This window comes from Mercurialis annua, linkage group LG3 (assembly GCF_937616625.2).
Source record: "Mercurialis annua linkage group LG3, ddMerAnnu1.2, whole genome shotgun sequence".
Taxonomy (NCBI): Eukaryota; Viridiplantae; Streptophyta; class Magnoliopsida; order Malpighiales; family Euphorbiaceae; genus Mercurialis; species Mercurialis annua.
Genome location: NC_065572.1, coordinates 9738909 through 9750610, shown reverse-complemented (window position 1 = coordinate 9750610; position 11702 = coordinate 9738909). Strand labels below are relative to the sequence as shown.

The 11702-nt window shown below is 28.4% G+C and overlaps 1 protein-coding gene across 1 annotated transcript; it reads left to right on the top strand.

Moving 5' to 3' along the window:
* The first annotated feature begins 5515 nt into the window (after positions 1-5515).
* On the top strand, positions 5516-6370 carry LOC126675053 (thioredoxin H2-like). The gene is made up of 3 exons (XM_050369626.2): positions 5516-5773; positions 5858-5980; positions 6073-6370. The coding sequence occupies exons 1-3, from the start codon at positions 5639-5641 to the stop codon at positions 6205-6207; spliced, it is 393 nt and encodes a 130-aa protein (XP_050225583.1). The 5' UTR covers positions 5516-5638; the 3' UTR covers positions 6208-6370.
* Positions 6371-11702: the final 5332 nt, after the last annotated feature.

The window sequence follows — 11702 nt, the reverse complement described above, 5'->3', positions numbered from 1 at the left end:
TTCTAATGAATATTTTATTTCCCACCAATTAAAATTTACTTATTACACAGTCCTGGGATCATTTTAAGAAATTTTTTTTAAAAAATATGAAGTATTAAAAATAAACTATGCTGAAGCCCCTAAGATATATATATACCATAAAGTTTGCTACCTATTATATTAAAACTCTATTTAATGGTCCCTCACTTTTAATTATATAAACTACCATACCCTTTTGTTAATTTTTTATGTTTTCCGTTAAATATGAACAAAGGGACAAAAACAACCCTTACCTAGAACGGCGACGTTTTATTCATAATAAAACTTCAGTTGACCGAGTCAAATTCAGACTCGTCTAGGTTCAACTAGGCGAGTTTGGGTTCTATGGGTTCGCCTCATCAGATGCCACACGCGTTTAGGTGTCTTAGTCGTAGCGGTTTCAGCAGAGAGGAGGTGGCGGCAGGCAGCGAAAGGCAATGATGGTTGGGATGGCTGACAGGCAAAAAACATTAGGGGAAGAAGTATAGGTAAAAATGATACTCCCTCCATTCCTAATTAGATGACGTTCTAGAGTTGTGCACATATATTAAGAATGAAATAAATGTATAACAAAGTTCCTATTCTACCCTTAATAAATTCATCGTCTCTTTTGGAAGATACACTTGCAAATCAGCCATTTTCTTTCTTCCTTTTTCATTTTTCACTTTCATCTTCTAATTTTCATTTTTTTTTTTTTTGCAATCTGGGTTTTTTTAGAAACTCAAAAAAATGATCTGGGTTTAATTTTAGAAACTCAAAAAAGTGATATGGATTTTTTTTCATTAAGAACAAACACAACAGCCACACCAATTTTTTTTTTAACAAAGATCAATTTTTTCTTAATCAGGTAATGGGTTCTTTTCGATTTGAGTTCTTTTCCATTAAGCAAGTTTTTTTTTTAAATCCCAATCTTCTTCTTGATATGGAGAGAAGTCTAAGAAAATTAGCTAGTTTTTCATTTGCCACAGAGATCCATTTTGCAAGCTTCAATCTTAACTGGAGTTAGGCGTGCAAAACGGTGATATGATTTACTAAAGCAAAAATTAAATCTTCAGAAAATTGAGAGTAGAATAGATATGTTGAAGAGATATAGTGTGGAGTGAAAATGAAAGATGATGAAGAAATTTTAGGAAGAGAAAACTATTGATTTGAAGAAAAAAAAGAGATGTGCTGTAAATGGAAAGAAAGGGTATTTCAGGTAAAAAGAAGCAATAGTACCCACAACGACATGTATTGTGGAATATTTTAAAGAGTCTAAAACGACATGTTTTGTGGAATGGAGGGAGTAATTGGTTCCCGATAAAAATGCTAATTGGCTCTTATTATTATTTAAATTTAATATGATTTAATAATAATTTTGGGTTTAAATTATTTATTTAAACTTTGACCAAATTTTTTCCTTTGACCATTGATTTAAAAAAAAATTAACAAAAAGATCTAATAGCTAACGGAATTGAAAGTGATGGACTATTAAATAGACTATGAAAACTAGATGCACTTAAACATTAATTATGATATATCTAAGGGACTCGACGTAAATTGCTCAAATATTAATGACAGTTTTTTAATTCATGTCCAACTCAAAAGTATCAAAATATTTATATAATGATGTGATGAAAGAAATATTTGATCACGAAATTATTTATTTATTAAACAAATTTCTAAAATCATTAAAGAAAATATAAATAGATATTAAAATAATTTAAACTTTTTATTAAACTATACCATACCTATGGGCTATAGATATTTTTACTTTTAAAAAATATTTTTAGATCAATTGTTTTAAAAATAAAATAAAATTAATTAACATTTAATTAATTCAAGATGTCTTAATCCATTGAAAATAAAAATTTAATTTGTTAATGATTGATTCTATATCTAATTTTTAATTTAAAATTAAATCAGATTAAAAATATACTGAATTTTTAAAATTTTAAATCAAATCAAACAAAAATTTATTCAATTTAATTGATTTACAAAAATTATCAAAAAAATTAAAACTTACTTTCAGAAAACCTAGATATTTATAAATATGTTATTGTCTAATAGAAAATTATAAAGTATTTCAAAGAAATTATAAAAATTATTTAATAATTTATGAACTTTTTTAAAATAAAAATAAGTTTAAAGAGAAAATTGAATTTTATTTCTAACAATCCAACCGTTTAACTGACAAAAATGAATGATAGTAAATTTGATCAAACATCAACAACAAAAACGATAAACTTTATAAAAGTTTTTAAAAAAAATCTAGCAATTACAACCCGACATCAAAGAATTTAGTAATAATTCCTAAATGCTTAGCTCGTGCTACTGTTATCTTGAAGCATGATACCTTTGTTTATGCACAATTTTTTGAAACAAAAATTGCTCGAAAAACTATTTTAAAAATTCAAAGTTGGGAATTGTTGGAAAATTTATTGAATTTGAAATAAAAGAAAAAGTGCCTTGTCATAAGAAATGAAAAAATGGAGAGTTTTGTTGTTTTTCTCCAACGCTTAGGAGAACTTAATATATTGAATTTATAACTTTGGTTTTTCTCATATGGGTTCGGGCTCCAAGGGGTACCCAGTTTAGTGAACGGGGTAGGAATAACATCCTTCCGTATTTACCACACACGCGTACGCCGTCCTTCTGGTCGGTTGGTTGGCTGGCCCGGCCTGGTTTGGTCTAGGTTAGGTTGGATGGGTAGTTCGGTTCGGCTAGCACTTTATTTTTTGGATACAGAAGTATTATTATTTTTATTTAATTCTTTTGTAACTGTTTTGACTTTCTGATTTTATCTCCCCCGCGTTTTGACTGTTGCTTTTCTTTCATTAATCAGAAAACGTTTTTCTATATTAATTATTTTTTCAACAGCTCTTTTTTTTATGGCCTATAAATTCAGGCTTCATTTCCATTTGCAAGTACACAAAAAAGACATAGTAATATAAAGAAAGTGTTTCAGAACTGATTTCACAGTGCAGTGCAATCAGTTTTTTTTGGCTGTTTTATCACAGGAACGCCATGATTGATAGTCAGCTTTGTACCACCAAACTGTGCCGTGAAACGTCTAAAAGAGAGCAACCTAGTCCGCGACTCAGTCTCATCGTGTTCATTTCATTTTACAACAATTGTTCCAACATTTACTTATTCAGCTATTGACATATTCAGAAATTTAGATTTTTTTTGTAACTCTTTTTAGCTCTTTTGAGCTTTTTTACCTTCCACTATTATGGTAGAGCTTATATATCCAACATTTATCCAGAAAAAAAGGTATAAGTAAACAAATTTAAATTCTATAAAGAATTTGAATTTGAAGTTTCCTTATAAATTCATGTGTGAATATTAAATAAAGTCAATGAGTTATAGCACTAAAATATAAAAGAACAATAAGTAAATAAGCAATATTAATTAATGGAGTTTATAATATTTAACTGCAGGAAAATTTAGTACAAGGAGTTGTAACTTATAACAGTTTTATAAAAAAAGTAATTCAAAATGCTTCGATGATATAAAAAAAAGGAAAATTAATTTTATTTAAAATTATAAAAAAAAGTCAAATAAGAAGATAAAAATATCTTAAACATACAGTTTGTTAGGGAACGGAAGAAAGTCATGAGAGAAATAAAAACAAGATATTGGTATAAAATATTTTAAAATATAAAATATAAAAGTGTTAATTGCAAATTAATACACGAACTTTACCCTAATTTGCAATTACAACACGAACTTCGAAACTTGGAAATTTAATACACCAACTTTCATTTTTTTGGCAAATTAGTACACCGACCAATCATACAACAACACGTGGTTGTATATGACAATGTCCACGTTAGTGTTTTTCCAGTTCGGTGTATCAATTCGCCAAAAAATGAAAATCGGTGTACCAATTTGCCAAGTTTTAAAGTTCGTGTTGTAATTGCAAATTGGGGTAAAGTTTGTGTATTAATTTGCAATTAACCCAATATAAAAAGAATGTAGATATTTAATACTTTAAAACAATTAATTACTAGAATTATTTTAAATTTTTAGTTTATTTTGTTTTTTAGTTTACAAATTGTGGATTTTTAGTTTTGGGGCATTCTCTGTCTTTTTTTATAATAAATTTTAATTTAAGTTAGGGCAAATAGAAAAAAAGGCTAACTTTTTATGAAAATTTTATAAAAGTCCAAACTTTTTAATTTTATCCAATTTGTCCTGAAACGCATGATTTCGTTTCAATTATGTCCAACTATACAATTTTGTTTGCGCTGATGTGTGGCATGCTACATCAGCGCCACGTAGGCGCCATATGAGCAAAATTACATAATTGGATATAATTGAAACGAAATTATGTGTTTTGGGACATATTGGATAAAATTGAAAGGTCTGGATTTTTGTGAAACTTTCATGAAAGGTTTGGCTTTTTTTGATCATTTGGTCTTTAAGTTAAATATTAATTTAATTCCTTACGACTAGTACTTATATAATTAAGATAACCAACAGAGGCCTCTTATTAATTCTCATCAAATAAAATTTTTTCATTAATTCTCACCAAATAGAACATTCTCATGAGTTTCCATTTTTTAAAAATCATTTATTTAGCTTACATTTATTTTAATGAGTTCTAATCTATATTAACTTTCAATCTCTACATATTATAGTGTTTCAATCTATATTAACTTCTAATTACTTAACTTTACAGTGTTTAATATATATTAACTTATAATCTTTACAAATCATTTATTTATTGAATATTAATTTTTAAAAATAAAATTAATCTAGAATTTTGACAAACTCACATGTTATAAAAATATTTATTTTATTGTTTATTATTTTAATATTATACTTTATTTGATTTTTACCTAATATAAAAAATATTATTAAAAGAGTATCAATATTAGAATCATCAGTAATTTTAAATAATTTATTATCAATATTAGAATCATCAGTGATTTCAAATAATTTATTATTAACATTAAAATAAAATTTTCTTTTATTAGTCTGCATATTATAAATTTTTTTGACATCTTTTATATATTTTTTTAATAAATTTATTATTTAAATAAATTATTAATTTGATTCTGCGTAAATACGCGGGACTCTCGTCTATTACTTATATAATTGAAATGACCAACGGAGTCCTATCATTGAATCTCAGCAAAAAAAAAATTCTCATTAATTCTTATCAAATTGAGCATTCTTATCCGTTTTCATTTTTCTTAAATCACTTATTTAGATTATATTTATTTTAATGAATATTCTAATCTACTTAACTTCTAATCTCAATACATCATAATGGAGAAGTTTTTGGATAAACTCAGTTTACCACGTCATCTATTGACTAAACATATCACACTATGACACGTTATTAAAATAGTGCCACTACCGTAATATTACTATTTAAAAGTGTAAAAAAATAATAAACAAAATTATAGCAGTACCACTATTTTAATAACGTGACATAATTTAATAGACTTAGTTCACGCATAACGAGAAAAATTCCTCCATCATAATGTTATCATATGCTAAAGTTGTGGGCTCAGAAGCTCTCAAATATTAATAGAAAAAAGAAGACAATTATTGAATAAATGAACAAAAGTTCCAAAACAGAAAACAAAGTTAGAATCTTACCTTTGAAGCTTGAAAGCTGAGAGAAATGGGATCGATGATTTCAGGCGTATATGGAACTGACCCACAATCTGTAATTGATGATCATTCAGGCATCACAGTTATCCAGTCATCTAACCATTGGCAACTTCACTTCAACAACATCAGAGATTCTTCTATGCTGGTACATATAACATCATTGGCTTAGTTGGTTTATTCAGATTTTGATATTTTTATCGGATTTTTACTTTTGTCTAAATTTCCCAAGATGGTGGTTGATTTCGCTGCTTCCTGGTGTGGACCTTGTAAATCTATTGAGCCAGAACTTATAGCTATGGCTCAGAAGTATACTGATGTGAGCTTTGCCAAGATTGATGTTGATGAACTGCCTGTACGTGTTTTTGTCTTTAATTTCTCGGTTAATTGAATCAAAAAGACGTCGTTTTGGTTGTTACTGATTTCAGTTAAATCTTGGAATTACAGAGTGTGTCTCAGGAATTTGGAGTGCATGCTATGCCTACGTTTGTGCTGTTGAAGGGCGGCAAGGAAGTGGATAGAGTTGTAGGAGCTAAGAAAGACGAGCTTATCGAGAAGATTGTGAAGCATAGGGCTTCTTGAAAAAGTAAATAATCAACTTAAACTCGTGTATATTTTGATACAAGGTCCAAAGGTTTGGTACTATTTATGTTAATAACCCCTCGTGTGTATGTAATGATAAATCCTTTTACTTACTGTGTTGTTATTGAGGAATTGATAATAAACTATGTATGTGATTAATGTATGATCTTTGTGTTTCCGATTCCTTAGTTGTTGTCTCAATACTCAGTAATCTACCCTCTCCGTAGATTGCTTAGTTATATTCTTTATCATAGACGGAACTAGGGGGCAAGGGGCAGTTGGTGGCTGCCCCCTAGCCACCGGCTACGGATTGTTTTTTTTCTTCTTCTGTCATTGTCATTCCTCCGTTGTATCCATTCGTTTCTTGTTCCACCAACCATTGTACCCCTTCATTTTCTTGTTCCGTCGCTGTATTTTAGAGTGATTCCTTGTAAACCTATCAGAGTCCAAAGGTCCTGCCTGCAGACCGTTGAACCTGGAATGATGGATAGAAACTAGAAACGGTATTACAGATGTTAATGCCTTTATTTTTAATTGGAGATAGTGATGCTAACAACAAAGTCTACAAAGACTCTGGGATTTGTTTTACGGAATTGTAATTTGAAATTGAATAGCTTAGTCTGAAAAAAAAAAAGTAGAATTGGACACTTCATTCGATCAACAATTCCTGTTTCAGAAACGTTTAGAAAACTTGGCATTTTGAACACGAAACATTATTTTTAAGTTTAAAACCTTAAAATAACACCTTATCGCCATGGCCGTGTCCAAGTGCTCATTTCCCCATATCCATATCCGTGATACATAGGTCTGAAATATACAGAACTCTTGGCTTTTTTGTTTAAGATTTTTAGAGAAACAAAATCAAGAGCAACAGTTTCATTTGTCTTAGTAAACATATCTTTAGTAGATGGGTTTTTTCCCATAAAATTGCTCCCTAAATATATAATTCCCATATGGTGCCTAGTCATTGAATCCGCAAGTATGACTTGCGGATTCATCATGAATCCGCAAGTATGACTTGCGGATTCATCAGACTATCCCTTAATCACCTGATTAAGGGTGATTAAGGGATGGGTTGAGTTAATGATTGGGCATTATGCCCAATCATTAACCTAAATTATTAAAAAATAATAATTCTAATAAAAACCCATTTTAATATATATCTAATAATTGAAAATTAAAAAATAATAAGATTAAATATAAATTTTAATATTTATAATAAATCTAAAAAACAATATTATTTTAAAATTTGAAATAAATCAATAATTTTACCAACACTAATTATTATATTATATTGATTTATTATTTAATGTTGGTAAAATGGTAGTTATTATTGTTAAAATTGATATTAAATAAAAATTGTTGATAAATTTTTTAAACCTAGCATAATTTAGAAAAATGTAATAATTTAAATTATTTAGTATAATTATAAGAATTAATTGTATTTTAATAAGATATTACGGATTAGTCGAATTTAGGAGAATGTTATAATTTTTTCTATTTTATTTAACTTTTAAAAAATGTTAGAGAACTGTAATTGTTAAAATTGAAGTTAATTATATGTTTTTAGAAAAATGCTAGAAAGTCATATTGTTATAATTATTTATTGTTAGTAAAATGTCGTTGATATGCATTTGAAATTGCTATAATTTGTGCACAAATACTAAAAATAGAGATTTTAATTTTGTTAACGAAATTTGTAGTAATATCGAAACAATATATCGTTTCTGATATGGTATGATGGGCAAATTTTGAACTCCCCCCGTGGAGCAGAATATCACGGTGGTTCAAAATCGGCCCGATTCCGTGATTAGTTTTGTTGTATTTTGTACCAAAATTACAAACAATTTTAAAAGGCATAATCACTCAAAAACCCCTCACCTTTAAACTTTTTTTCAATTCCACCCCGACGTTGAAAAATTGTCAATTTTACCCACTTTTGAATTTTCCGTTTTCAATTGTATCCCAATTTTTATGTTTTTGTTAATTTTTTTATTTAAATGATGAAATCATTCAATTAACACTAATTTAAATTCTTAATTAATTTAACTGAATTTAAATAAATTTTAAAAACATACAATTAATATATGCTAGACGTGGAGAATGTTTTTAAATTTTTTCCAAATAAAAAAGACGTTAATTTAATATTTCTGGGCACAAAAAACGTTAATTTAAAAAAACATTTATTTAATTTTAATATTTTTTATATTTCCAATTATTAGGTATATATTAAAGTGGATTTTTATTAATTGTTTTTTTTTAATAATTTAGGTTAATGATTGGGCATTGAATGCCCAATCATTAACCCAACCCATCCTTTTATTACCCTTAATCAGGTGATTAAGGGATTGTCATTGAATCCGCAAGTATGACTTGCGGATTCATGATGAATCCGCAAGTCATACTTGCGGATTCAATGACAAGGCACCATTTGGGAATTATATATTTAGGGAGCAATTTTATGGGAAAAAACCCTTTAGTAGATTGATTCGGTGAAAACAAGGATTTGCTCTAAAGCATGATACGCAACTACTATTATAATATAGTTTTTATACACTCAATATGCACTCTCATCTTTACTAAGTATAAATACCTCTGAGCAAGCAAGAATAATTATTTTTCTTAGATTAATTGTACCTTCTAAAGCCATCCTAACATTCTTCCATGAACCAAAAACATGGGATTGAAGTTCATTATTTACCAGCTTAGCAAGATAGTCCAATCGCTTGAATAAAATATATATGTTTTGACTTGAATATTATTTAAAATTTGAGAATCTCGTATTCTAAATTAGAATGTGCATTCGATTCGAATCAAACCGATGAGAACCAAATTTTTTATTTTTTTTTTCTAATCAAACCTAGTCAATTTTCTAATAATCGTAAGTCTTTCAAACCGAATGTAACTGAATAAGTTGAGTTGGTACTCTGTGAATATATAAATTTCTTTATGATGATAACTCCTTGTTTTTCCTTGGGAGAGAAGCTAGTCGAAATAAAATGTGGAAATTAAACCGAAATTTTTTAGTTAAAATATTCTAATTTTAAAAAAATTATTAATTTTGTCTTTTATCCTATATTAATTGAAGTATTATAAAAGATTTATTAAATTGTATTTATATACTTTTGGAAAAGATATACAACTATAAAAAAAAATCAGAATTTGTTTCCATAAAAATTAAAGTGCATGGACATCGTTTTTATATAAAAAAAAATACTTTTTCTTTTGATTTAAAAGTAAAGAGACTTGATTATATGTCAAAGTATTTCACTTTTACTAATAGCGCTTGTAATAAATGCTCTAATAAAATGATCTATATATTTTTTTAAAATATACTCAATCATAAGTGCACGAACCCGTAGTTAAAAATAAAAATACAAAGACTTAAAAGTAGACTATATGTTTAAATTTTATTTAAACACCAATTTACTACTTTGAACAAATTCAAATACTTGATTAGTAATTATCCCTTAATTTTACGGTCAAGTCTCTCATTGCCGTTTTGATCAAAAATTGAAGTTGCGTTAACAATATTGTACAAAGAACAAAAATCTTATCTTTGCTCTCCTCTTCTAGTTTGAAGCTTCAAAGCGAAGAGAAATGGGAACGATCCTTTCAACCAGATATAGTTGCCCATTACTTACAAGTTGACGGAACAAATTGTCACTTAAGTCATTATTTTAATCCTACATAAACATTAGAAGCCCTATAAAGGAGCATGAGTGACCGGTAGAGTGTCATAATTGACGAGTATATAAGTGAGCGGATAAAGGAAAAGAAAGGATAGGAAATCAACAAAGAAGGTGGGGTAGTGTTAAATTAAAGAGACTTTAAGATATGGAAAAGCAAGTAGATATTAGTTGGCAATCAAATTAATAAGATTTGACGCTTCTTTTTTGAAAGATATACAGTGATGTTGATTCTATGCAAAATCAATCATTTTCTCTCCGTGATCAAATTCTCTAGGCCAAATATTGTAAAAAGGTCAAACCTTTCAAAAAAGTCCTGACCTTTCAATTTTGTCGATTTTGGCCAAAAACTGATTATTTGGTTTCACAAAAATCCTGACCTTTCAATTTTGTTGATTTTGGCCAAAAAATGGATTATTTGGTTTCACAAAAGTCCTGACCTTTCAATATTTGGCATGCCACATAGGCGTCATATAGGCGCCACATAGACAAATTGAAGTCAAATTGAGAGTTGGCCACAATTGAAACCAAATAATTTATTTTTGGCCAAAATCGACAAAATTGAAAGGTCAAGACTTTTGTGAAACTTTTATGAAAGTTTTGGCCTTTTTAAGACATTTGGCCAATTCTTTATGGCATTCTACCCTCAGACTTAACTAGGTCGATTGACCTAGTAAACGCGTGTATGCATCCAAGATAAAAGCTGTCTCATAATTATAGAAAATGTTTCGTAGATCTAATATATATAAAAGGCTAAATCCTCAAAAAATATCAAACCTTTGCGATTTTTGTCAGTTATGGCCAAACCTTTTAAAATTCGCAAATATAACCCGTTTTGCCAAATTATGTTCCTTTTATAGCCAAATTCAAATCAAAACCGATTTTTTTGCCAACATAACAACCATGTATATAAGATTAAAAAATATTCAATCACAATAAAATACCAAATCTTTACGTGTTATGTCATAACAAAAGGTTTAATCACAATAAAAAATCAAACCGATTCAAAAATGGCTATAAAAGGAACATAATTTGCCAAAACGGGTCATATTTGGAAATTTTGAAAGTTTTGGTCATAACTGACAAAAATCGTAAAGGTTTGGTATTTTTTTGAAGATTTCACCTATATAAAATCTATTTTTACCCATATTTTAAAGAGAAAATCACAAAAATACAACAAAAATAGCTCAACATTTCGAGAGATTCTTAGGTAGACTCAGTCTACCACGTCATCCGTAAACTAACATATCATATTATGACACGTCATTAAAATTGTGGCACTATCGTAATTTTGTTTATTACTTATTTACACTTTTGGATAGTAATGTTACGATAGTGCCATTGTTTTAATGACGTGTCATAATGTGATAGGTTTAGTCTACGGATGACGTGGTGGACTAAGTCTACTTAAGAATTTCTCCAACATTTCACACAATGTCACCTAACTCCCATATTTATCATTCCTACCACAAAAGAAAAAAAATTTACAACAAACACCATTACATTAAATAGGTGACACATGGCAAGCATAACACCATCTTAATAAAAAAGAATAACAACAAATAGCACATGTGATTTCCGTGTCAGAGCGCGTTAGTGCGCGTCATAACGCGTCAGCGCGTCAGCACCAATAGCAAGCAAGCATCCACAAATTATAGACATAGTTTTGTAATATCGTATGATACATCTCTGATACATCTCTGAGACATCATTGATACATTTTCCAAAAAAAAAAAATTGATAGTAATTTATTTTTTTTAAAAAAATATATATTGATTATTTATATTATTTTATTATTTCTGTATA